General features: G+C 37.1%; 6 protein-coding genes, 1 non-coding gene and 1 pseudogene across 11 annotated transcripts; 5 read left to right on the top strand and 3 right to left on the bottom strand.

Moving 5' to 3' along the window:
* Window positions 1-674: 674 nt before the first annotated feature.
* Window positions 675-1,496, top strand: LOC117626406 (phytohormone-binding protein-like). Its single transcript, XM_034358083.1, has 2 exons — window positions 675-1,013; window positions 1,143-1,496. The coding sequence occupies exons 1-2, from the start codon at window positions 836-838 to the stop codon at window positions 1,424-1,426; spliced, it is 462 nt and encodes a 153-aa protein (XP_034213974.1). The 5' UTR covers window positions 675-835; the 3' UTR covers window positions 1,427-1,496.
* A 41-nt stretch (window positions 1,497-1,537) lies between these two features.
* On the bottom strand, window positions 1,538-3,159 carry LOC117625367 (annotated as a pseudogene).
* A 1,213-nt stretch (window positions 3,160-4,372) lies between these two features.
* LOC117625936 (lysine-specific histone demethylase 1 homolog 2) lies at window positions 4,373-7,763 on the top strand. The gene is made up of 3 exons (XM_034357537.1): window positions 4,373-4,808; window positions 4,919-6,546; window positions 6,683-7,763. Exons 2-3 carry the CDS (start codon window positions 5,013-5,015, stop codon window positions 7,393-7,395), a joined length of 2,247 nt encoding a protein of 748 aa, XP_034213428.1. The 5' UTR covers window positions 4,373-4,808; window positions 4,919-5,012; the 3' UTR covers window positions 7,396-7,763.
* Window positions 7,764-7,821: 58 nt separating this feature from the next.
* LOC117625937 (protein ULTRAPETALA 2-like) lies at window positions 7,822-9,967 on the bottom strand. The gene is made up of 5 exons (XM_034357538.1): window positions 9,876-9,967; window positions 9,430-9,687; window positions 8,676-9,027; window positions 8,088-8,384; window positions 7,822-7,906 (listed from the first exon to the last, which is right to left on the bottom strand). Exons 2-4 carry the CDS (start codon window positions 9,617-9,619, stop codon window positions 8,210-8,212), a joined length of 717 nt encoding a protein of 238 aa, XP_034213429.1. The 5' UTR covers window positions 9,620-9,687; window positions 9,876-9,967; the 3' UTR covers window positions 7,822-7,906; window positions 8,088-8,209.
* A 4,356-nt stretch (window positions 9,968-14,323) lies between these two features.
* Window positions 14,324-19,692, top strand: LOC117623806 (uncharacterized protein YnbB-like). Of its 4 annotated transcripts, none has more exons than XM_034354794.1 (13): window positions 14,324-14,618; window positions 15,194-15,307; window positions 15,762-15,872; window positions 15,946-16,008; window positions 16,109-16,222; window positions 16,332-16,481; window positions 16,862-16,939; window positions 17,011-17,232; window positions 17,320-17,406; window positions 17,730-17,849; window positions 18,779-18,871; window positions 18,976-19,225; window positions 19,368-19,692. In XM_034354794.1, exons 1-12 carry the CDS (start codon window positions 14,469-14,471, stop codon window positions 19,033-19,035), a joined length of 1,362 nt encoding a protein of 453 aa, XP_034210685.1. In that variant the 5' UTR covers window positions 14,324-14,468; the 3' UTR covers window positions 19,036-19,225; window positions 19,368-19,692. The 4 variants fall into 4 exon arrangements, with proteins under 4 accessions (XP_034210685.1, XP_034210687.1, XP_034210686.1 ...); XM_034354796.1 differs by having other exon boundaries at window positions 17,730-17,823; XM_034354795.1 differs by lacking the exon at window positions 19,368-19,692 and having other exon boundaries at window positions 18,765-18,871; window positions 18,976-19,006.
* A 311-nt stretch (window positions 19,693-20,003) lies between these two features.
* On the bottom strand, window positions 20,004-20,076 carry TRNAF-GAA. The gene has a single exon. It is a non-coding gene; the product is annotated as a tRNA-Phe (tRNA).
* Window positions 20,077-20,170: 94 nt separating this feature from the next.
* LOC117624750 (transmembrane protein 184C-like) lies at window positions 20,171-23,107 on the top strand. Of its 2 annotated transcripts, XM_034356181.1 has the most exons (5): window positions 20,171-20,475; window positions 20,794-21,095; window positions 21,195-21,317; window positions 21,650-21,940; window positions 22,740-23,107. In XM_034356181.1, the coding sequence occupies exons 2-5, from the start codon at window positions 20,844-20,846 to the stop codon at window positions 22,947-22,949; spliced, it is 876 nt and encodes a 291-aa protein (XP_034212072.1). In that variant the 5' UTR covers window positions 20,171-20,475; window positions 20,794-20,843; the 3' UTR covers window positions 22,950-23,107. The 2 variants fall into 2 exon arrangements, with proteins under 2 accessions (XP_034212072.1, XP_034212073.1); XM_034356182.1 differs by lacking the exon at window positions 20,171-20,475 and having other exon boundaries at window positions 20,501-21,095.
* Window positions 23,108-23,732: 625 nt separating this feature from the next.
* LOC117626532 lies at window positions 23,733-26,486 on the top strand. The gene is made up of 6 exons (XM_034358259.1): window positions 23,733-24,314; window positions 24,464-24,541; window positions 25,224-25,258; window positions 25,391-25,446; window positions 25,757-25,852; window positions 25,952-26,486. The coding sequence occupies exons 1-6, from the start codon at window positions 23,898-23,900 to the stop codon at window positions 26,008-26,010; spliced, it is 741 nt and encodes a 246-aa protein (XP_034214150.1). The 5' UTR covers window positions 23,733-23,897; the 3' UTR covers window positions 26,011-26,486.
* The last annotated feature ends 51 nt before the right edge of the window (window positions 26,487-26,537 follow it).

The following is a 26,537-nucleotide window of genomic DNA, read 5'->3' on the forward strand; positions in this document are numbered from 1 at the left end:
TTTTGATGAGCAAATTTGGGCCATTTTATTGAGCTGGAGGAGCCCATTGTGTGAATTACCTCAAATTCAATTGCCTAGAATGAAAAATAACAATTGAAGAAAAAGAAACTGTCCATTGGTTGGCTTTCTCTGAAAAATAAGGTTTGTGTTATAGAACTAGACTCTCTCTTTTCTTCTCTAACTCTGACTCTCTTCTCTTCTAATTGGTTGTGTATTTTACAACTTTAGAGGAAGCCTATTTATAGGCAGTTAGAATGGCCTCCTGTGGATGCATCTTCAACATTTTATCTCAACATCATCATTGATCCCAACATCATAATTTCATCTTTTGACTAATACCCCTTTACTTTATTCATGTGGACTTCACTTCTTACTTTATAACAGTTTAAAGTTTTTTTCTTCTATTGCCTTGCCTTGCCCCTAGTTATAAGCGTGCTAGTGTAATCATCTTATAATGGACAAGCATAAGTGGTAGAAGGAAAGAGTAGGAAGGTTATATTGAATTCCAGACTGGAAAATTAAAGTGTTGCGTAATACGATATACATTGCCAGTTAATTTTAGATTAGATGTTGCAATTCTATAAAAAAAACACATTGAGAAAGATAAACTTCTAATCAAGTATACAATGTTAGTAAACATGGAATAAATCGCTTTCTATCCTCACAGAAATCGGTTATTGGTGAAAGCAAAAGGCATCTATCATGCCACCGATAGTGTCCTTGTGTGCAAAAGATGCTTTCTTTCCACTAATCAAAATACCATCTGCATATCCATGACCTGGGTTTTATCAGTCCAAAGTTCTCATCCCTTTCTCAAAAGTTACATTTGGGAGCCATGGTTAAGGATATTAAAACTGAAGCAGTAGTGAAAGTTGGGATTGAAGCCTTGTGGAAAGCTTTGGTAAAAGATGTGAGATTTGTGGCACCAAAACTCATCCCACTGGTCAAGAATGTACAAATGCTAGAAGGAGATGGTGGCCTTGGCACAGTCTTGCTCTCCAATTTTGGCTCTGGTGAGCAATTTGCCTTAACAACTTCTTTGAGCTTCCTCCTCCATAAGAGAAAATTATATGCATGATGCAATAAGATTTTAATTATTTGGGTGATGTTATATGTTAATAATAATGAATATTTTTGGTCAGATATACCAAAGATAAGTTCTTCCAAGGAGAAGATTGTGGAGCTTGATGGGTCTCTGCATAAAATTGGGCTGCAAGTCATAGAAGGGGGCCATTTGAATCTTGGGTTTTCTTCATACAAAACAACTTTCCAACTTACTGCAATTCGGGAGCAGCGCAGCCTGGTCAGTATCATGATCACCTATGAGTCTGAAGTGGAGGATAGTGGCATACCGTCAACGATAAACATGTCTTCTTTCAATTTCATCAGGAACCTAGAATCTTATTTGTTGAATGATGCTACCTAGATTTTATGTTATTATATATTTTTATTGTTTGGTTGGGGCTGGCTGTTTATGCAAAGCACCATGAGATTCAGTAGTTGTTCCCTTATTTTGTTAAGCAGTGCTTGTGGTAACTTATTTCTTTCAAACAATCCCATATCCTCCTAAGGAGGGATCTTCTGGTGCAGTCAAGTGTGACATAATCCACAACTGCTGATGACCCTTCTTTCTCTGCCACACATTTCTGTGGCGAGAACATACAAGAAACACAATCTGCCCATAGAAGTGATGAGGTTTGATACTCGTCTTCACCCCCCACAACTGGCATTGCCATCCAGGCTTTGCTAAGCACTCCCTCAACTTTTGGGGACAGAGCAAATAACTTAAACTGGAATTCCAAGTGGGCAAAACAGTCTTCAGAAGGCACTTGATAGTTGTGGATCCAATCATCTTCTTTGGTCACTGGCACCACATTGATCATACTCTGAGCAACATGCTTAAGGGACACAATAACACTGTTCCTGCTTGATATTCTCTCAACTTTTAACATCTTTTTCTGGAGAGAACCAAGTGGAGGGATAGGCCTCTTCTAAAACTACATCGTTTCCATTGTAAGTGAACTTTAGGTGGTCAATTTGCTTGTCCCAAGTACCCACTTTGGTGGCTTCTACAGAGAAACTGTGAGAGCTGAAAAGCATTCCCAGGGCTTGAATCCAAGTGTAGTCGCGTGTTCGATCCGCTGGCCTGTGGCCACTGAAGCGATCATTGATCTGGAGGTTTCTGTCTGAGACTAAGCTGAACTGTTGGTTGCTCTTGCCATGGAAATAGAAAACAATGCCATCACCACCAATGAAGCGGGGATCATAGCATGCTGATCCAGGGCTATTGCAGTTTGGCTTACGGTCTAAAATATCAAACACTTCATTAAGTTTGTATTCATTAACAGAAAGAATTATCAAAGAGCATGATTTCCATGGATTCACCACCCAGTCCTATATGAAACTATTGGGTAGATAAAAATACAAAAAATGTCTTTTTCATTTTAAAACAAAATGCCAAATAACGCGTCTCTGTGTATAAAACAAACTCATTTCTGAGCAACGTTCTTTTGCCATACATCTTGGACTACGTATTAAAGGGTAAAAAAAAAGCTACTTCATAACTAATGATCTGAATTGATAATCTCATGATATAACATGTCAAACTCACAAGAGAACATGTAAGAGAAAGAGACATTCTTGTGATAAGTACATAAATTTTGAGTACACTAACAGAAACAAAATGAACAAAATGATATGAAGGAAAGAATGTGATCTTATGTTTGCATTGGGCCTTGGAAATAGGTGAATCACAGTCAACATAGCATCGGCTTGCTGGGTTGGTACAGTGGAGAGAAGTGTATGCTTTAGCTTGAAATGCTGCACCTGCAACAAATACTAGGACAATGATTAATGTGGAACTGCTTCTTAAGACATCTATAGTTCTTAATAGGTTAAAAGAATTCCAAACAAGGCCTTATGAAGCAGCTGATAGATAATTCTGCTTTACAGTTTAGATGCTTATTTTCGAAGCTTGGGGTAGAATCAAATCTCTGTAACTGGAGAAGTATGAACACGGGCTTTGCTGGTTAGTTTCCTACTTTGAAGATACGTGCAACTTGTTCACATATACATAGAAGAGGGATATGCCTTCAAAATACAAATTCGATCACCTCGTGAGTATCTGCATGTACATACAGAAGGTATTGCCACACGCATGGCCTCCCCATTAGTTCTTGGATTGTGCCTGAGCCTTGTTTTTCTTGGGAAGTAGCAATTTAATTAGACAATCCTCAAGAGAATTGAGTTGTACAGTAATATTCTCTTGAAGAGCTATACACGTGGTCTACATATCCTTGTTACAGTTATCCTAGATGATGATTTGTTCCTCCATTGTAATCTTTCCACATAATGTAGGTGGATTCGTAGGAATGAGAGAGTTGGATTGGCTAAGTAAAGGGTTTGGAAGTCCGAGAAAGAGGTGAAGTGAGTGTGTTAAAGTGGCGCGTAATAAGTCAACGGGATTTAGCCGAGTGGAAAAGAGTTTTGACTTGTAGATCATCTCAAGTTTGAAACTCCATGACACATTGGTAGTTCATGTGTGAAGAACTCCTCTCTCTTTATAGTTTAGACTCAGACTTTCGCTTGTATGAAAAAAAATGGTAGCACGTAATAATATACTTAGATTGTCTAGGAAATTGATATTTTTCTATAAAAATAACTTCCTTAGTTCATTGTAGTAATTTTAAAAATAGATTTGTAGACGCGAGTTAGGCTAGTTGGTTAAGAAAGTGTGTGTTCCTTGCACTCAGAGTTATATTCTCTTTCTCGTACAACAGAGTAATTTAAAATAACCGCTTTGTTTTTTGAGATATTTAGTGATATACCCATTTCTAGCACTAATATTATAAATAAACCCTACACAATTGAATTCCTATAAACAAACCCAAAAAAAAACCAAAAAAATGATAGCTAGCCTTATTGAATTTAATATTGATTATTAAATTACTTTGATGCCCTATTGAGTGCTTTGGGTATTTTTATGAGATTTTGGGGTTCGGCTTGTTTTAAGAAATTGATGGCAGTTTTGTAATTTATAAGAAGTTAAAAACTTTTTTGTTATGTTGTAAATGGGCTTTGGGTGTGTTTCTAAAGTCCATTTTATATAGGGTATTTTTATAATTTGGGCCCCCATATTGGGTATAATAGTGAATCTCCCTTCTTTTTTTGGAGAAATAAAAATACCGCTTTGTTAAAATCAAAGATCATGGTCATTTTATTTGGAAAAAATTTAATAGATGTCGAGACTCGAGAGAGAGAGAAATTTGGAGTCGACAAAATTCCTTAGGAAAAAGAGAGAGAAATTTGCTTTTAGGAGCTCTCTTGGTAGGCCACTTCAGGCCCTAAACACTTCGTTAGCGGAGCTTTACTTTTTTGTCATTTCGAGTACTGCTCGTCCAAGGCCCACCACCATCCCTTCATTTCCCTCCAATCCCATTCAGTCAACTCGTCTCCAGACCTTTCGTGCTCGCGCCAGAAAAACCCTAACTCCTACTGAAAATTACCCGCTTGCGATTCAACTCCGTCCAACCAGGTGAGTCGCCCTTCACTCCCAATCCTGCAATAACCTTTTGCTCAAACTTCTTGTGTATTTTACACACGCTGTCCACTCAAATTCTGACTTCAAAATCGGAAATTAAGCCACAAATTTAGATTTAGTTTAATTTCGCCTGTCACTCTGAGTGATGGAAACTGTGAGTTTCTTGGGCTAAATTACAGATTGGAGTTAGAAATAACATGGGTTTTGTGGGAAGTGATTGATATATGTGAATTTGATGTTCAATTTGTGTGTAAAGATGATCAAAGTCTCAATGATTGATACGAGAATCTATAAAAGTATTGATAATGGGTTGCGACGTAATTGTTTGAGATGATATACGCGTTTGATACTTTGCTTAAGATGATATACTGGTGGCGTTCAAGAAATGCGGGATTGTGTTCTTGATTTGTTTCTGAGCTGACTTATTGATTTGGGTTAAGAAGCTGTCACTGAGAGAACGCGGTATAGGGTAATGGAGACACCTGGTGCAGCTGGTTCTGTTACTAAGCGGTCTCTAAGGAAGAAAGCGGGTTTGCGAAATTATGATGAGAATTTGATGGATGATTTCATAGAGAAGCATTTGGGTGGTACTTTGAAGAAAAGGAATAGAACCAAGGAGGATTTGGAGAAAGAGACCGAAATTGAGGCCATGATAGCATTGTCCCTTGGATTCCCCATTGATGAGCTGCTTGAGGAGGAAAAGAAAGCTGGGGTGGTCAGTGAGTTGGGCGGGAAGCAGCAGAATGATTATATTGTTGTGAGGAATCATATTTTAGCAAGGTGGAGGGGTAATGTGCAAGTGTGGCTTTCAAAAGGACAGATTAAAGAAACTGTGAGTGGTGATTATGAGCATTTGATATCTTCAGCTTACGACTTTCTTTTGTATAATGGATACATTAATTTTGGGGTTGCACCATCATTTGTGGCTAGTATGCCAGAGGAGGCAACCGAAGGGTCTGTCATTATTGTTGGTGCGGGACTTGCTGGGCTAGCGGCTGCAAGGCAGCTTCTGTCATTGGGTTTCAAGGTGGCTGTTTTAGAAGGTAGGAATCGACCTGGTGGAAGAGTTTACACCCAAAAGATGGGGCAGGATGACAAATTTTCTGCAGTGGATCTTGGCGGCAGTGTCATTACTGGCATCCATGCTAATCCTCTTGGAGTTCTGGCCAGGCAACTTTCCATTCCGCTTCATAAGGTCAGAGATAAGTGTCCTCTGTACAAGCCCGATGGGACACCTGTTGATAAGGACATTGATTCTAAGATTGAAGTCATCTTTAATAAGTTGCTTGACAAAGTCATGGAACTCAGACAAACTATGGGTGGGTTTGGAAATGATGTATCTTTGGGTTCAGTTTTGGAGACACTGAGGCAGTTGTATGGTGTTGCTAGAAGTACCGAGGAGAGGCAACTTCTTGATTGGCATTTGGCAAATTTGGAATATGCAAATGCTGGATGTCTATCGAATCTCTCAGCTAATTATTGGGATCAGGATGATCCTTATGAGATGGGTGGGGACCACTGCTTTCTTGCTGGAGGTAATTGGAGATTGATAAAAGCATTGTGTGAAGGGGTTCCCATATTCTATGGAAAGACTGTCAATACTATTATTTATGGAGATGAAGGGGTTGAAGTTATTGCCGGGGACCAAGTGTTTCGAGGGGATATGGTCCTATGCACTGTTCCTCTTGGAGTTCTGAAAAAGGGGGCTATCAGATTTGAACCTCAGTTGCCCCCAAAAAAGATTGCAGCAATTGAAAGGTTGGGATTTGGGCTGCTGAACAAAGTAGCTATGGTTTTTCCTCATGTTTTCTGGGGAGAAGACCTGGATACTTTTGGATGTCTAAATGAACACGGCCATAAACGTGGAGAGTTCTTTCTGTTCTATGGATACCATACTGTATCTGGAGGTCCAGTTCTCATTGCACTTGTGGCTGGAGAAGCTGCACAAACATTTGAAAGCACAGAACCGTCCATATTGCTCCATAGAGTTTTAAGCGTCCTCAGAGGTATGTATTATTTGTGGTTGCCTTCTTCTCATGTCTTTGTGTCTTGATGCTTGGGGTGACCTTAGAAAGCTTCCATCTGGGTCTATTCTACCTTCTTGTCTTATAGATTTGTTTTATTTGTATTTCCCCCCTTCAGGTATATATACTCCTAAGGGGATTGATGTGCCTCGGCCGATACAAACCATATGTACAAGATGGGGTGGTGATCCCCTTTCCTATGGTTCATATTCTCATGTTAGAGTACAGTCCTCTGGCAATGACTACGATTTACTAGCAGAAAATGTTGGAAACCGGCTGTTCTTTGCAGGTGAGGCTACAAATAGGCAACATCCTGCTACTATGCATGGGGCCTTTCTAAGTGGCCTGAGAGAGGCTTCGTGCATGTATCGCGCCACAAGACGTAACCAAAATAATCTGAGGAAAGTCATGCAAAAGAATGTTGGACCAAGCAATGATATGCTGGAAGATTTATTCAAGAGGCCCGATTTAGCATTTGGGAATTTTTCGTTTGTATTTGATCCTTCAACAGAAGACCCAAAATCAGTAGGGCTTATGAGAGTTAGTGTTGGGAGTAGTGAAGACAGTTATAAACAAGAGTTACCAAACAACTTCCAACATTCCTTAACCACACCCTTGCAGCTTTATACAGTCATATCTCGTGAGCAAGCATGTGGGTTAGAACTGGTGGCAGGAGGAGATGAAAATAGGTTATCATACTTGGTAAAACATTTTGGCTTGAAGCTGATGGGACCTAGTGCCCTGGGAACTGTAGGTAACTCCTTGACAGTTAGCATTGCCAATGCTAGAAGAGGCAGGGGAAGGAATCGCACGTCTGCTGGACGCCAGTAGGTTGCTTACAGTTCCAAGGACTAAACGTTGTCTTTATTTTAAGTTGCACACCTTTTGTATATCATCGAGCCATGTAGGTAATTCATTAGCTTCAAGAGAAATTGATCCCTTGGAGTTGATCTGGGAAAGCCCATTTTGTGTCTTTCTGTAGAACATGTCTTAACTCATCTTGACCCGGGGTAGCGGCTAACTAAAGAGTCAGCCATTCATGCGGCTGTGAAATTTTTGATTAGGTTGAAGACCTTGTACACGCATCCCATATCAATATAGAGAGAGCAAAATATCCATAGACGTTTGAAGTCAATCCAATCTTTTTGAATGCCATGTATACTCTATATCTGTTCATAAACACTGCTGTTGAAGGTTCATTGTACGTGTAGGCCGGTTGGCCTGACGATACGTTTCATCCTGTATATGCATGTGTGTCGAAGCATTGATGAGTTTGAGATGTTCACTCAACCCTCAAAAGGATGATGGCAAAACATTTGTTGTAAATCATCTGACTTTGAGCCTGTAAGTAGCTTCATCAAAACTAAAATAGTAGTGAATGCTATTCTCAACCTTCAAACTTCAAGTACTTTCTATGCATCCACCTATTTTCTTCACCTCTAAAAATAAAGTATTAAACGCAATATAGGAAAAACAAACTCAACAGCATGAATATAAGTATCAGAAAAAAGAAAAAACCATACCATTGGCATAAAAGGCCACCTTGTTCTGAAATCCAAGGAAATTTTAGAAGATCCAAAATTACTACTCGAATAAAATTCACAAAATCTCGGACAAGGAGTGATGAGATGAGATTGAGTGGGGCTCATGGTTGGGCATTCTGCATGAAATCAACACAGATGCGGCAGTTGCAGTCCAAGTAGCGGCATCTGAGACACCCAAGACACACACAACATGTGCAACCCTTGCATGTTGATGTACGAGGACAACCCCTACAGCTTTTTCGACTTGCTCTTTCTTCTTCATCACCACATTTTATTCTGAAACATGGAAGGAAAAAAAAAAAAAGTCATTTAATTATAGTGCCATATAATGTCGAGAAATATTAACATATGTCCAACGGTGGAGTCACGTGCAGGACTAAGGTGGTCATGCCCTCCAACCTACGTGTGGTTCCTTGTGAATTTAAAGACATTTCTAGCATTTCATGACAGAATTTGCAAAAGATTTATGCAATAGCCCGCCTCTGATTAAAGAAAGAAACATGAAAATAAATCAAAGAGTGTGTATATAAAAAATGAAAGTGAAGATGAGGAGATAGAGGAACTCACTTGTCGTATGGATGATCAGAGCATTTCCACTTCTTAATCATGGAGGCATAATGGAAGGCTTTGCACTCTTGTTTCGTTCGCAGGCGAAACCTGCGTTCTTTCTTACACTTGGAGCAAAGTAGAAATTCATCCCTGTGAAAAGTCCCTCTACGCCGACTGCTTGAACCCAATTTGCCTTCATTGGAGGCATGCTTGTAGTATCTCATCAGCCCTGATTTCCAAAGTGGGACTTTCTTGCCCTTGATTGTTACCCAAATATTGCTCTTCCACTTTCTAGGTCCCCCCTCTTTCTCCCTTGAATGCTTCTCGAATTCCTCTGGTGTCAATTTGCCAATTTCTTCTAACACCCCCACTGCATTAATTCATATATAGCTTAATTAGCTCTCAGAGAATACGCCAATAATGTAAACTTTATCAAGTTAGTCGTATGACATGCAGCCTCGTAAAAACCATAAGTGTAGGAAATACAGATTAGTTCGAGATTTCGAGATATTCGAAATAGAACATCCTGCAACCAAAGTTCTAATACCATGTTACAGAATAAAATTTGAAGGGCTTAGTGGGTTCATGGATGGATCCATGGCTTTAGAAAAAAACAACTTTATAAGTTTCTATGGCTTTAGGACTAGTACGTAACATATTCAAAGGAAAAAAGTGTCAAGAAAAATAAAAAATAAAGTTAGCATAAATTAGAAAATAACCATGCTCTTTACATGAAAACTATAGAATTAAATTGTATTAGAGAAAGTAGTACCTTCCTCGCAGGTTGAAGGTGCAGAGCATTCACAATTTATTTGGAATTGGCCGGTAGAAGAAATCTTAAGCTTGCCGACTTGATCCCCATATTTCTTGCTTGTGCAACCACAAATCACTTCAACGTAATTTGGCCCTTGCACGAGCTCATGTATGTTCTCCAGTTGCTTAATATCTTCATCTCTGAACATTATTTCATTGCTCTGATCTTTAATCCCAATGTTGTGTCTGGCAGCTGATGATCGAGATCTCCTTGCACCTGTGACTCCAAAGAAAAAAAAAAAACACCAATTCAATGAAAAGAATTAGAAAAGATACTCCGGATAATTTGTATAAAAATTAAACAACAAAAAACTCATTAGAAATAGCATGTAGATTTTTGTGCAATATTAATTAGCACCAGCATTTATTGGGAAACTTTTTATGGCAGGGTTTTGTGTTCAAAACCTTGTCAAATTGTAATGAAGCCGAAATGCACTCATCAAGGACATCTAAACAACCATGCAGAGGTAGAAAAACGTGGAGAAGAGAAGATGTATGAGAGAGAGAGAGAGAGAGAGAGAGAGGTGGCTAAGGTGCATGTTGACAAATGTATGAGGGTTTGCTATATATGTAAGGCTTATTAGAAGTCTAATGGTTTCCACAAATGCTAATGATGGGAGATCAAGAGAGAGAGAGGTGCTAAGGTGCATGTTGACAGATACTGCACCATGATCCCTGTGTTGGTTTTGGTTAATGGTACCTGAATATCCACATCGCTATACACACATCCTTCTTCTATTAAAACCAAAACCCAAAAGAGAGAGAGAGAAAAAGAGAAAGGAAGAAGAAAGAAGAGAGAAACAAGTACCATATATATAGCATTATTTCAGGACTGTGAATATGGTGCATTGCAACAGGTGATAATAAATTGTAATACCATACTCAACAGGTGAATTAATATATAAAATAAAACTTAAAACTTAAAAATGAGCTTGCTTAATAATAACCAAATAAAGACCTGTTTGGATGTGCATAAAAGTTTTGAATAAAAACTTGAGTATTCTTGCACACACACACATATATATAGTCTCCTTCTATTGAGGGATTCCTCAAATAATTTTATTTGAGGGACACTCTTTAGGATCCCCTACGATTTTTTTTTCAACGATCGAAACCATCTATTTTTTAAGTCTATATTCATAGATCATCCTTGAAAAAATTAGACAAATCGGAAACTGTTTCGATATCCAATTGTGTCCTACAAAATCAATGAACATGGTGCTTCAAGAAAGTACTAAAATTTCAATAATTCAATTGAGTGGTCAAATGATATCGGATTCAAGTGATTTTTTGTAAAGATGATCTTTGAATGAGTATCTACAAAAGAGACGGTTTGGATTAGTGAAATACAATACAGAGTGGGCCCTACAATGGTATCCCTCAAATAAGCTAATTTGAGGAATCCCTCAATGGAAGCTCTCTATATATAATATATATATATATATATATATATATATATATATATCCAAGCTGAAGTGCTCTTAGTAAAAACATCCAAGGAAACATTTAAAAAATAAATAAATTATTCCATCCAAACATTACAAAATTAAAGTGTGTTTTCACTAAACTTGAAGTGCTTTTACACTATTAAGAACACTCCAAAACTGATCCTTAATTAATTATTGAAATCGCGTATAATCTTGAGTTTAAATATCATTAGACGATAATTGTTGAATCAAAGAAAGAAAAATATACTAAGTGATTATTTAACAAATGCGATCTCAGACAGACACATACAATATTTGTCGCGATAATAAACTCTCAAAACATTATATTCTAGCTCGAATCTATTAGATCAAGAAATAGTATTATAGCAAATAATGCGAGATCAAAAACTAAAAATATCAATTTAGCTGAAAACATTATTTGATTATCCTAATATCTCATACCTAAGATGGGGCAAAATTAAGGTATGTGTATTGATCAATTATCATAATGAAAGAAACAGTTAATAAGTACTAGCCAAGAGTGTGGGAAAGCAAACAGTAAAATAATCACGTCACATCGCCCTGAAAAAAAAACTATAGATAATATAGATAAAAACATCACAATGAATTCTTACCAAAACTTGGTCTAGCCCAAAGGCATGCACTTTAAAACACGACCATGGATTAATAGATCATATGATTAGACATGCATGACATTTCATCTTCAACAATGTTTCTAACAGAGCACAAAAACGAAAACATGAAAACATGAATAGATCAGAGTTACCTCGAGCCATTTTCAGCTGTTGTCTTTGGTCACTGTAAATCAGAGTTAGCTCAGGCTATCTTATCTATGATTCTCTCTAAGGTTGTTTGGGTATAAAAAGCCTATGTAAAGCTGTTGTTTTTCGTCACTGTCGATGCTTGGCTTAGTGGTTGGTGTTCAAGAGCCAAAATACACAAATGGAGAGAAGAATTGAAGCCCTTGCACATATATATAACAACAATTAATTTCACATCTATGAGATGACCAATATATGCTCTCATAGCCAGGATAGTACAACAAATTTACACACTTTTCTAAGTGTACATAAATGGAAAAATGAGAAGAGGAGTTGCTTATCTGTGTCGCACTATACGATATACGCTCTACGTGGCCAAGTTATATATATTAGATAAGTCTTAAGAAAATGAGAAATACTATGAAGAAATGAAAATTAAATAACTCCCAATCATTTCTCATCACATGTAATGTTTTACTTAATAATTCATGTGCTTGAATACTTCTAATCAAAATTGAAATATAAGGTAAGTAGTAGTACTTTTAACCTGGTCATCAAAACCCTAGCCTCCTTTCTCTTCTCAAACCTCTTTTGTTGTGTTTTAGGGAGGCGGGAGGAGGCCACTTCTCCTCCTCTCTCCCTCTCTCTCTTTTCCTTACCTCCCCACTTATTTTCTCATTCCCCATCAACTGGATTTGGGGTTTTAATTGTGGGGAGGTTACTTGTGTCTAGATCTGTTTGGATTTGTGGTTTTGTTGGTTGGTGTTTTAGTTGTAAGGTGACTGACTGCAATATCGATGGTGTTCTTTGTCTCCATGACCGCGATAGCGTTTGTGGTGGCAGTGGCAACAATGGAAGTAGTGGCTCTTTAGTTTTTGGTTGTTTGTTTGCAGTTTTCTTATTTTGTAATAATTGCATCAACTCCTTATGAGTTGGGTCAACTCTTGGTGACTTGGGTGTTTGATTGTTTTCTAGTCTCTTCTTGTATTTTGTACTTGTGAGAGTTAAACGTTGTAGTTGTATTGGTAGATTTGGGCGATGTGATTCATGGTTGGTTTGTTCAGGCATGCGACTTTTATGACGAAATTTCTCTGGCCTTTTGTGGCCTGTATCTGGATTAACCCTATGTGATTACTATGTTTCTATATTTGTATTACCCCTTTGTGGGTATTTGTATTTATCTTTATAGATGATGATCTTTGTGCCTAATTTATGAATATAATTATCGCTTCTCTTAAAAATAAAAATAAATACCTGGTCATCAATGCCAACAAAGAATATCAAACAAATTTTTTGTCATTGACCAACTTGGAAAACCAAAAGGACATATGGCATTACCCAATATACTATGTTGGTTAAGACCTGTAGACTAGACTGACAAAGTGGAAAAAAAAAAAACAAAAACAAAAACCTCTCTTGTAGTGCATGGAGGGGCATTCGCTTCCACGCTTGCGAGATTTTTTTTAAAAAAAAAAAAATTTTATTTTAGAATTATAAAAAAAAAAAAAAGGGTAGTTGTGTTCTATAACAATAGGATTCATTTTTTGAATTTTCATTTTTAAATTTTTTTTTTAAAATATGAAAAAGTGTGAATTTACCATATTATTTTTATTTAATTAAAATTTTCAATTCTTAATGTTTGCATTAATCAAAGGTATTTTCTGGTATTTTGAATATTTCACCATTCTTTGTCTTTTGCTTTATATATATATATATATATATATAATTTTCATTTTGTTAATGCCCACTCAGTAACAATATTTGTTACTGTTACTCAGTAACTTTGGACAAGCACAAACGTAAACATAAGATCTACACAAATGTCTTTTTATTACATATTGCATGTGAGAGTTAAATGCACAAATCTCGAAGGAAAAATAACAAGCACCTGTTGTAAAAAATGTGGAACCTGTAAGTGAAGGTGAAAAGAAAGAAGAGTAATGGAGGTGAAGACTTTGTGTTTAGCCTACGAGATAGATGCAACAAACGCAGTTGAAACGTTTACTTCTGAAGTAAATAAATACAATTCCACTCCTATATACTTCGTTTATTTTACAACACCGCCCAAAAATTTTAAGCTTATCTTCGTCATCCATAAGCCAAGGAGGGTCATCCTCCAGCTAGAAGAGAAAAGACATAAGTCGCAAACTAAAACAAACTAGCGTATATGAGTCGTCTTATTTCATTCCCTCATAACATGCATAATAGAATGATCACCGAAACTGCGAAATTCTACAACGAGGCTTTTATATACGAACTTTAGAAGTGGACCACACATCTCCAAAAACGTATATTTGACAGTTAAAGAATTTGACAATATCAAAATAATCCAACGATTAAATTTAAGTCCTTACTTGAAGACCATATATACATAGACCTTATTATAGACTCCACATAAACTATGCATAACCTCCCGCACATCATTTACAAGACCACCTTTCTCTAACAACCAAATTTGAAGTCCACAAGAAAGTAGCACTCATGGATCCTTTTTTCATTGAAAAAAATTTGGTTGAAACTTATTTTAATAATTGGTTTTTCTCACAAGAAAAGTGTTAATATCATTATAGGTTTTATGTAAATTTTAAAAAAAAAAAAAAGTGATATTACGATGGGATTTCTCATAGACACACTTGGAGATGCGAACCAAAAACTTTGGTGTGCAATTGGCTGTCCGAGGAGAATTTTATGTGCTAAGTTAACGAGTGAAATGCTCATATGAAGCGCTCAAAGTATACGAGACCAGAAAGACACACCCACAGGCCCAGTCGTCTCCTTCAAACTGCTCGATGATGTGGGCCTTATCCTGCGCCACGTCTGCTTATCCTATGCTCACTCTCCGAGCTTCTTTACCCATGGCTACTACTCGTTCATGCTCTCCAGTCTCAGTCCCTACCAATCACCATTATCATCAGAAAGACTCTCCTTTTGTTCCAGAGGTAAATCGCTTTAAGTTCATGCTATTTTCAAAATATCTAGAACGTTAATAAGATGGTTAGTTTTCTGTTTGGTTGCTGGGAAAGTGCAAACATTTACTCGAAATCGAACTTCTAAGTATTTAGCTTTTAAATTCAACGCTGCTCATGTTCTCTCAAAACCCAGTTATTTTAATAGCCATTCTTTAATTTGCTTGCTTAGAAAATTTGGGAATTGCAGAGAAAGATTATTTCTTTTCTTTCAATCTATAATTATATCGGATAAAATAATGGGTCAAGCATATTGTGGCTTATTACAGGTGGGTTACCCCCCCTTTTATTTTTGTTGATAAACGAAGCAGCTTAAGCCACAAGGCACATCATGTTTCCTTGAGTTTCAGAGCAACCAGACTGACCCATCTTCCATTTATTAATAGGGTTTGGGGCACATAATTCTTAAATTAACATATATATGATTTCAATTACTAAGTATATATTCGGGATTTGGATGGAGCTGATATGGAGCTGGATATTTGCGTTAGGCTCTAAAAGTTTCATTATGATAATACCCCAAGTGGTTCAATTTCTGTGCAATGCAGGTTGCGGAAGCAGTGGACTCCTTGTATTCAGAGTTCAGAGCCGTGGATAATTTGGTGGCACACAATACAACCCGTGTTCTCAAAGCTTTCCAGAATGCTCGAGTTGGATCTCATGTAAGTTTTTTTTTTTTTTTTTGGTTATTTGGATATAATGTTCGAGATGGTTATCGTATATATAATTGGATGCCAATATTTTTTTTGGTGATACTGTGACAGCCATAGTTCTAATGCTTTTCATGTAATCCTGCAGAAGGAAGAATGTATATAGATTGCCCCTCCACTAGTTATTAGAAGCAGATATCTATGCAATCTCATTCTATTGTATATCTATGCGTTTGTTCTTTGTTCAAAGGCCTTTTATGTGGTTATGTTAGTTGTTATAATACATGCATTGAAACAATTACTTTAGTAACTAATACATGCACTGATTCTGTAAGAAAAGCCCATAATTCTCCTTTTTGGGTCTCTTGAAGTCATGAAATTGCCGCCCTTCAGTGATAATTATGGGATCATTGAATTTATCATATATGGTTTTCAACATGGTTCTCATGATTATGTCTTCAATCAGCACTTCGCCGGATGCACTGGCTATGGTCATGATGAAGCCGGGGGACGTGAAGCGCTTGACCAAGCTTTTGCAGAAATTGTTGGGGCTGAATCTTCTATAGTTCGCTCACAGGTTTGTCATATAGTGTGTTGTGTTTACTTTATGGGGTTATTTACAATGCTTAGTTAATCCTCTTTATGTTCAGTTTTTTTCAGGAACTCATGCTATAACCTGTGCTTTATTTGCTTTTCTAAGGCCGGGGGATGAGGTAAGCTATTACTTTGATCTTGGGTGCACTTTGTGTTGAAAGTTTTTCCTCCACTTTGTCCTTGGAATATGATTAGACTTTCGACTAATCTAAATGTCAGCTTTTGGCAGTTGCTGGTCCTCCCTATGACACGCTAGAGGAAGTTATTGGAAAGAGAGACTCTCATGGGATGGGATCCTTGATAGATTTTGGTGTGAAATACCGTGAAGTTCCAGTATGTTATTAGTTATACTAAAAAATTTCTTTGTTATACTAAAAAATTTCTTTTTTTTTAGATTTCTTGTTGTGCTTTGTGAACTATCTCATATCTGATGTCATTTTAGCTTGCTGAAAATGGTGGCCTTGACTGGGATGCGCTTATGCATGCTTTGAGACCTGAAACAAAATGTGCACTCATACAGAGGTCATGTGGTTATTCATGGCGTCGGAGTTTAAGTGTAGATGAGATAAAGCGAGCAATTAAGATAATTAAGGTGACTTTCTCAATGTCCATTATGGAATCATTACATGGATCTGGCTTTCTAACCAGAATAAGAGTGCCAATCGGAATCTTTGTAACATTAAAGTGGTGTCATTCAATATTAAATAGCATGACGTTTTAACAAATGGTATGTTCTATGTTAATTGGTTTGCTCCTTGAGTAGCCATATTACTGGGGTACCCATCTGGGAAGATTTTCTTTCACACTGCGACTGTTGTTAATATATATTAATCTAATTATTATTTTTTAATTCTGGAGTAGCCTGAAGCTGATATATTCTGACTTGTTATTGTTAACTCTCGCCACTTCGTTTTTTCCTGTGAATTCTTTTGTCGTGGAAAATTTATTGTTGTTCATCTTATATTTAAACAGACGCAGAATCCTAATTGCTTGGTCATGGTTGATAATTGTTATGGTGAATTTGTGGAAAGCATTGAACCTCCAATGGTGGTATGTGTCATATTGTATCCCTTTTTATTTCTTCTGAAGAAAGGCAATAAAATGTCGTTGTTGGTGTTCAGGGTGCAGATTTAATTGCTGGCAGTTTGATAAAAAATCCTGGTGGAACTATAGCACCATGCGGAGGATATGTTGCAGGGAAAGAAAAATGGGTAAAAGCAGCAGCAGCTCGTTTATCTGCACCTGGCCTTGGAGTTGATTGCGGCTCAACTCCTGGTGACATTATGCGAGCATTTTTCCAGGGTTTGTTCCTCTCACCTCAAATGGTAGGCGAAGCTATCAAGGTATTGAAATATGCATTTCCTAGTTTACATTTAATTTCCGTTATTCAACTTGGAGCTCATTTTCTTCCCTGGTTTCCTCTACAATAGGGTACACTCCTAGTTGCTGAAGTTATGGCATCCAAAGGGTATAAGGTGCAGCCACTTCCTCGTGTTCCTCGTCATGACACAGTACAGGTAATTTACCCTTTTTTATTATTATTTCCTAATTCCAAGTGAACCTCCAAAACATTATATTGTTTGTTAAGAGATTTAGGTCTGTATGAATCACATGGTCCGGAGAAAGATATGCAGCAAGCAGCTGCTTATTTCATTCATTCTAATTATTAGTATTCCATATAATTTAGCCTTTTAAACAGATAGCATCTCTGTCGATCAATGTAAGATGATAATGTTGTTCTGCTTGTGCAGTTTTGGTTAGCTGATTGACAATGTTAGTTGAGAAACATGCTCTGCTACAGACAGAAGAAAATCTCAAATATTTTAATAATTCTTTTCAGGCCATACAGCTTGGAAGCCGGGAGCGTCTTCTTGCTTTCTGTGAGGCTGTACAGAGAAGCTCCCCAGTAGGTTCATTTACTAGACCAATTGCCGGTACAACTCCTGGATATGCATCAGAGGTCTGGCCACATTTAGTTCTACATCTTAGTTAATGTTTTAGAATTATTTTCATCTCTTACAACAAAAGAAGCAGGCAGCTGCAGCTTCCATTATTATGATCTGTTCCTAACCAAATCTTTGAGTCTGGTTCTGATGAAGTGCTAATTGTGTGCGTTAGAAGCCTCATAAATCTTAAGCGCACATCAGGATAGTTGAGAATATAAAGTCCCACATTGGACATTTTAAACCTAACATCTCAATATAAAATTTTTGGGGCCTCTCGATCCATTGTTAATTGGTCTGGGTTTCTTTTTCCTGGACTGAACTGGTTTTGTATCGGATGCTTCAACTTAACATGGTAATGAAACAGACTATTTATCCACAATTGAATGCTTTGCATCTCATTTTTTGGGCCTCTCCACTTATTATTACCGATTGATTTGGGTTGGATGCTAACTTAACCAATAATTTTACACATACATTAACTACTGGCTCATTCAAACTTTCACTGACTTCAGTTGCCTTTGATGTCAATTCATATAAAGGAAGCAATGTAGTGTTCTTGGAGATTGAAATCCATGCTTGAGGCGTTATTGAAGGACAGGTTCTAGTGGCAATTATCTGGATATTAGGTCTTATAATTTAGTTTCAACTTGAGAATTTTTTTCCTATGTGAAAACTGGTCGAGAAGTCATTTCTAGTTCTTCCTAGTTTCATTATATCTAGACAGCTAAGCACCATAATAGCATTACTGAAGTCTTTGTCAATATAAAGTTTAAACAGCTAAGCATGCATAATAGCATTGCTGCGATCTTTATCATCTGTGAAATTGGGTGTTACTATGCACAACTTTTGTCGAGAGTGGTGCCAATCTTGCATTAACAAGTCGCAGTGTTACTTGTAAATTTGCAGTAAGGCTTTCAATCACCCTTTAGTTGTCATGTATCAGGTGATCTTTGCTGATGGGACCTTCATTGATGGGAGTACGAGTGAGCTTTCATGTGATGGACCATTAAGAGAGCCATTTGCTGTATTTTGCCAGGTAAGTGCTTGTTTTATATCGTTTAGTGTCCCAGTTGAGACTTGACCCTATCCTGGAATTATGAAGTATCCTGAACTTCAGTTTTTGTTGGATTTCTAATGCAGGGCGGCTCCCATTGGACTCAGTGGGGACTAGTTCTTGGAGAGGTTTTAAAAGCCATATGATGTAGAACCAAATTTTTGCAAAGAGGACAGCAAGGTTGTATAGAATGGAATGTTTTCAGGGATGCCATTAATGTCTATTTATCGTGCAAGAAATACGTGCTATGGCAGCTTCAAGATATACCCTTTCCCCGATTGCTGTAGCCTGTATAACAGAAGTGACATCAAACTCACCTCAATTTTTTGATGCAAGGTACAACGGACTCTTCTGCTACCAAGTTCTGGGTTTTTGTGTTTTATATGAGAGTTCCTTACACATACATTAACTACCTGGTTTATAATTGTCAGACTAACTTTTGCGTACTTTTGCGTACTTCTGCCACCATTATAATCAGCTTGGCGGATCAGTTTATTGTAACGGGAGCTACTACTCGAACCCAAGGGGACAAGTGAGGATACAGTCTGAGGAAGTTTTTACTCCATATGGTTTTCTTTGATTTGGGACGCGATGCAAGAAAATCAGTCACTGAAGTGTAGCGTGGAAATGAGTTGAATCTTACAATTTTTGCCTTAATATTATACATTGATATTTGCCACTCATTTTGCAATTTTTCTCATTAACTCATTACATCGATTGGTGAAACAGAGTGGAGCTGATCAGGGTGAAAAATTTATATTTGGGAGAGATGAATAGTTTGCTGAATTTTGCTTGTCATTAAACACGTTGTTAGCAAAACTTATGCTCTACAAATTATTGAAAAAGATGAATGATTGAATCATAACTAGGTGGAAACCAAAACTACAACCATTGTTATAGCATAAATAAATGAGATTTTGCAATTGCTGGTGGTATGCATATTGATGAACACATGATCCATCAACGACAAAATTAAAATAACAAACTGTTTTTTTTTAAATAAAAAAAATTAAGTAAAGAGCACAACGAATAAAAGTAAATGCTTCATGATGGGGTTGTTTTCGAGCCGTGGGATAATAAAAAAATATTTTTAAAAAAGGGAAAAACACTAAAATGCGGTGAGCGTGGATCGAACACGCGACCTTCAGATCTTCAGTCTGACGCTCTCCCAACTGAGCTATCCCCGCTGTGGCTGTTAAACATCATATAAATATTTATATATCATTTTACAAAGATGCTATCTCCTATTCCGCCAGATTTCTGCAATAAATTGGAGTTCAAAGCATGGCAGAGGCGCTTGACCCAACCAAAAAAAAAGCATGGCAGAGGAGCTTCAGTCGCTACCCTCTCTCACTATCTATCCTTTCAGTAAAATAAATCTCATTCTGAGCAACAAACCAAACCAAGCTACCATCTCTCACTATCTATCCTTATAGTATAAATCTCATTCTGAGCAACAAACCAAACCAACCAGTCACGCATACCAGATATTCAAAACTAGGCATCTTTTCTGAGCTTCCTTTACTCTCGATAAAGCTAAGGAAATATCGCAGAAGCAAGCGTTTCTCTCTGCAAACCAAGAGACAGTTAGTCCATTTTCTGAACTTATTAGCTTATGAGTGGTTCACTTGACTTCTACCTGTAGCATTACTTTACAGTTGACTTCAGCTTGACTTTTTTTAATAGTGTTTCTAAATCTTTGACTTTTCATATGAATTTATGCTTCTGCTCTGGGTTTGCAACTTTTACTTCATAAATTTGTGTTTTTGTCATCTGGGTTGTCACAAATTTATGATTTTCGTTTGGATGTTTCATCGATACAAGACTTATAATTTGCTCTCCCAGACTGTTGGGTTTAGTGCTTCAGTTTAATCCTAGCTGAAACCGTTGACACTTTATTGCAGGTCCTAGTTCTTGAATCACCAATTCTGTGGTTAAAAACACAATAGGAAAAATGGGAAATCCGGCACAAATTACTCTTCTGGCTTCCACTTTCTGCGTGATGGTTACAATGCATTTCTCAGTACAGCTTCTCTCAGAACATTTTTTCTACTGGAAGAAGCCAAAGGAGCAACAAGCCATCATAATTATTATACTTATGGCCCCCTTATATGCTCTAGATTCTTTTGTGGGCTTGTTCGATTTTCAGGGAAGCAATGTTTTCTTTACGTTTTTGGACTCGATCAAGGAGTGCTATGAGGCTTTGGTAAGATTTCAACATTGGGAGATAAAGTTTTTCATGTATATTATTTTGGTATGAGTCTTCAATTTGTTAGTGCTGAGTTTCTAAGTTCATTATGTGCAGGTGATAGCTAAGTTTTTGGGTTTGCTGTACAGCTACTTGAACATATCTATAAGTAAAAACATAGTGCCAGATGAAATCAAAGGACGGGAGATTCACCATTCATTTCCCATGACTCTTTTTCTGGTAAATGAATTTTCGTCTCCGATTCTCGTTGTGTTAATCAAGTTAACAATTGAAAAATGTGTATGTTTCTTGATATCACTTCAATTTTATGCATAAAGAACTCATATTTATAGGCAAGAAATTGCATATTTTCTTTGGGATGAGAACAATAGAAAGATTCCTTGCAATGACAAGGACCTTCGTGCTATCTGAATTCTTAGTCTTTTCACCTTCTCAGTAGAGTGTGAAAATGTATATGTGTAACTAATTTTCCTTGGATTTATTGGAACTAGCTAATTTTGTTAGCCTTGACATGTTGAAGTATATTGACTTGTATCTATAAAAAAATGCAGCCTCGCACTGTTCGTTTGAACCATCATACATTGAAGCTTCTCAAGTACTGGACATGGCAATTTGTTGTGATTCGCCCCGTGTGCTCCATCTTGATGATAACTCTTCAACTCCTTGGAGTATATCCCAGCTGGGTTAGCTGGACATTCACAATAATTCTGAATATTTCAGTGACACTGGCTCTGTATTCTCTTATTGTTTTCTATCATGTGTTTGCTAAAGAGCTGGCACCACACAAACCTCTTGCTAAGTTCTTATGTATCAAAGGGATTGTCTTCTTCTGCTTTTGGCAGGTAATTATCATTCCATCTCCCCCTTCATGTTGAGCCAGAAACTGACAAGTTCATAGTTCTGTTAAATGTGGATTGTTAGAGAATGCCATTGTGGATAAAGGATTTTGTAAACATTATAAACTCTGACTAGGGAATGTAAACTTCCATAGCTTTTAGGCGTACCACTGGATAGTGGTGTATGCATTGGTCTTGCTGATTCTGAATCTCGAGCAGGATAGACCTCTGGTAGAGCTCCTTGAGCAGTAGTCAAAATGTGCAATGTGCATATTGCATTCTTCCTTCTAGATTTGTTTCATGTCATACAGCAGCAAGATATATCATATTGGTGATGTTATAGTGCTTGTGGTATCAGACCCTATGTAAAACGATTTTTAATGCTTTCCAAGATATAGATTGTTATGAGTTAAGGACACTGTATACTTTCTTGTCCATCCTGATTGTTGGGCAGGTCATGCTGGTGCTAACACCAGTGTCCATGTCTCAAACTGTGTTTCATGCTAGTTTCAAGATGTCCAAAACCATATCAAATACCTTTGTTTCTGCATTGAATTTTGAGAACCATGTCTCTGCGGTAGCCTTACTTTAAAATGCACACAAGAAATCATTTTTTTGCTGAAATGTCAAAACTGATATTCCCATGTTGGTTTGCAAAAAATTTCCATAAAATGTATTTTCTTGAACATTTCCATTTAGTAGATTTGGATTTGGTTCAGTTCGGAGCCGGTCTAATCCTTATTTCTTGTTCTATAAAATGAAATTTGTTGTGTGTTTTGAGAAAGTAGTTCAATGGATTTTGCAGGGAGTTGTTCTTGACATACTTGCAGCATTGAAAATAATTCGATCTCATCATATCTGGCTAGACGTGGAGCATATTGAGGAAGCTCTTCAAAACATATTGGTGTGTGTGGAGATGGTTTTATTTTCAGTTTTTCAGAAGTATGCGTACAGTGTTGAACCGTATAGAGACGATGGTATACCAAGTAAGACAAGGGAAAATAAGAAAGAATGATTTGGGGGCCAAGAGTGTGGTTGAGAATGTTATGTAATGATATGTGTTCAATTCTTCTAGCTGTTTTACGAGGAACATTGGCAAATATAGCCATCACACTGAAGAGATGCAGATATGGTGCTTGTTGTACCTTATTTATATGATAATGAATAATGATCTAACGTTTTCCTTTACAAAATACTTCAAAGCAAACCTTTTTGTCTGTCATTGTAACAAAAAATATCTGTTCACACTAGTTACTACCTGGTAGTTTGGGGTTTTATGTTGAGCATGTTCTCAAATCGACCACTCCCTCCTTTTATTTGGGGATGATCCAAATCTGAGAGTATTTATCACATTTTTACTTATTGCTCGCACCTTGAATTGAAAATAACACATATATACGCCTTACACAAAGTGACATTTTGTTTAATTGCTATATTTTATGCGTGTCAAATTTGAATATTATTCACCACAAAATGACAACATGAACATCCAATCTAACACAAACTGTCACTTTTTTTTTACTTACTAAATTGTCACCCTTTCTTTCTTGGACAATATTTTGGGAACGAAAAGAAAAGAAACATAAAGATGTGATCCATGCATCAAAACACAAAGAAAAAAAGATGTGATGCATACAACCTTATACAATCATGTCAATATTATTTTATTTTCTGACCCCTTAAATTTCGAAGTACACTAATCTTGGCCACATGGGTCACGTATCTGGTAAGAAACAACATGGTTGTTGGGCCACGTATCTTATCTGTAATAAAATAATGTGAGTAATGCTGAGAAAAGAAAAACTAAGCGACATCATAGAAAGTAGAAAAGCCGAAGCTAGGGAAAACAGATAATACATCTTCCCATCTTATTAAGCCAAGCCCACCATGAAATCCCCTATGAACAATGCAAAACCAATGTTTTAGATATTGGGTCGTTTATGCTTAAACTTCCATCTTTTCCATGACAACCGTTGTTCAAATCTCTATCAATTCCTTAGCTTTCAGGCTGAGCAGTTTGCATAATGACATATACAAGAAACCCATCAAATATTACTCTCTGTCGAGCACAAAGATTGGTTGTTTGAAGCAGAACAGGTTCAAGGTGAGGGCATATTGGGAGAGGTGGTCTTCCTTGGGAGGAGGTAGTGTTAAAGATGAGATGTTGGGGAGAGATAAGGGATGGAAGAAGAAGAAGAAAAGAGAGGTTGTGGTGAGGTTCAATCAGGGGTTTGGGTTTAATGGTGATGGAGGTGGTGGTGGGAAAGATGATGGAGCCACTGCTAGAGTTCTGGGTAATTTAGCCTTGGCTATTGGATTGACTTATCTTTCATTTACTGGGCAGCTTGGTTGGATTTTGGATGCAATTGTTTCCATTTGGGTACTCTTTCTCATTTAGCAACTGATTTGGGGTTCTTCTCACAAATCTTAGTTCCTTTACATTTCTGAAGAATACTGGTAGCTTTGTTGACTCTGACATCAGCATGTAGGATTATATCTCTAATGAAATTGATGCCTTTTCACATCCAGCTCCTTGCAGTGCTTGTACCAATTGTTGGTGTGGGTGCTTTTCTGTGGTGGGCAAGGCAGGATATGGTTCAAGACAGCGTAAGGCTACTAAATTTTTTTTATTTTCTCTTGCTCACTTCTTAAAGCTCATAGTTTTCTTCAACTGTGGTATCAAACATCTGTTGTTGCTTGGTGAAACACAACTGAAGATGTTGCTACCGACGCCTACAAGGACTAGTAAAACCTTTTTAGTTATTTATGTCAGCTTCAATTATTTTTTAACAATAGATTAGGTCTTACATGATGTTTTGGCATGTGTGGACAGTTTAGTTATCAATCTACAGATCTGCTAGTGGATGGTGTACCAAAACGCTCTATGATTTTCTTTTATTTGGAGTTGACAATTAAGTAATTTTGCATTGGTCGCAAGCTCTTGATTTCAAAAAACTGTATCACAGGTGCTATATAAACAGATCATCTGGATTGGTGTTGGATAGTTTCCATGGATAGGCATGTAGAAATCTAGTGTGTGATAATGAGTTCATTCTTTCCCATGTGAGATGTATTAGATAAATGCATGACATGTATAGGATGTTTGAAAAAAGGTTGAGTACGCAAGTGATACTCTTTCATGTAACAATTCGCAAACGCCTCATCCACATCTTGTAATCAAGTAGTTTCGGAGTAACATCCTGGGGGCCATTTTCAATTGTGAAGGTTTATATATTTCTTACTCTGGTGTCTTCTGCCTGTAATGATTTTTTTCTTTATGTACTTGCAGTGCCCAAAATGCGGAAACGATTTTCAGATTTTCAAGTAAGACCAGTTGAATTCTGTTATAGTTCAAGCTAACATATGGGGACCTTTATTGGTTCTTCTTCTCTAGTTTCATTAAGGATTGTCATCTATGATAATTTGCGTAACTTGGGCGAGGATAACCTCTTGCAGATCTGCTTTAAATGATGATTTGCAGCAGTGCCCCTTCTGCACCCAACCTTTCTCAGGTATTCTAATATTTTTGTTTTGTTGATTTTTTGAGTTCCAAATTCTACTTGCTGCTTTTTTTCCCTCTTACCAGTCTGTTGCGTTATCACTTCTAATTATATTACATGAGATGTTGGTGAACCCATATTGTCTGTGTATCTGTTAAATTTTGGATTTCATATTTTTATGAGTTCCAAAAATTCCTCAAGCAACTTTCTCCTGTTAGTTGACTGAAGACGTATTTCTAAATTATGAATAAGTTGTAGTATCTGATGGAAAAGTAGTGTCCACGGTCCCTCATGTTTTAGGACTTATTTTTGTTAATTTCAGTGGTGGACAACAAGTTTGTAATGGACTCTGTGAAATACTCCAATCAGTCTACAACATTTGGACAGGCATTCAACGACTACACCCGTTCCACAAGAGGTTATCCCTGAAAAGCCTCTTGCCATGTTGCCATTTTCTCTTCATGGTCATAATACCAATATTTATCGATTTGTTTTCTGAGCTTGAGACTGGTTTCAGGGAAGGAGTCTTCTAAGGCAGTTGTTGATATTGAAGCAGAAGTAAAAGATGCAGACTGAGAGGCTGCTTGGGAGACACACTGTTGATGAAAATGGTGAAAACTATTATGCTTGAAATATGATCTAATATTGCTCGTAGATTATTGAAAATAGTAATATAGAATAGAGCATAGAATAGTTTCCAAGAAAATCTGGAAATAACATTGTAAGCAGCGTCGTCTTAAAGGGTAATCCGATGTTAAACTGGTGACATGGTGAAAGAGCAAGACTGAACATGCGAGAAAGGGAAATGGTTACCAAAGTGGCATCCTAAGTGTAGATTATGTTTTTGAAAATGAAGACTTTGCTTCATACTTTGTATATTATTTATGGATGCAAAGTGTTCAATTGCAATTTGGGTTGAGTTGTAAGGTTTTTCTCGGTTACATGACTAAACTTGCTGCCAAGGGTGAGAGATAAATTTTGGCCAATTTATTTGTAGATACTGTTTCTATGGTGCTTTGAGGTGTAAAGCTATTTGCAAAGTTGTTCTCAAATTACTTTTCCGTTGACCTTGAGGCAACAGATTTCTTTTAAACTACCTTCCC

The sequence above is a fragment of the Prunus dulcis genome, chromosome 4 (genome assembly GCF_902201215.1).
Source record: "Prunus dulcis chromosome 4, ALMONDv2, whole genome shotgun sequence".
Taxonomy (NCBI): domain Eukaryota; kingdom Viridiplantae; phylum Streptophyta; class Magnoliopsida; order Rosales; family Rosaceae; genus Prunus; species Prunus dulcis.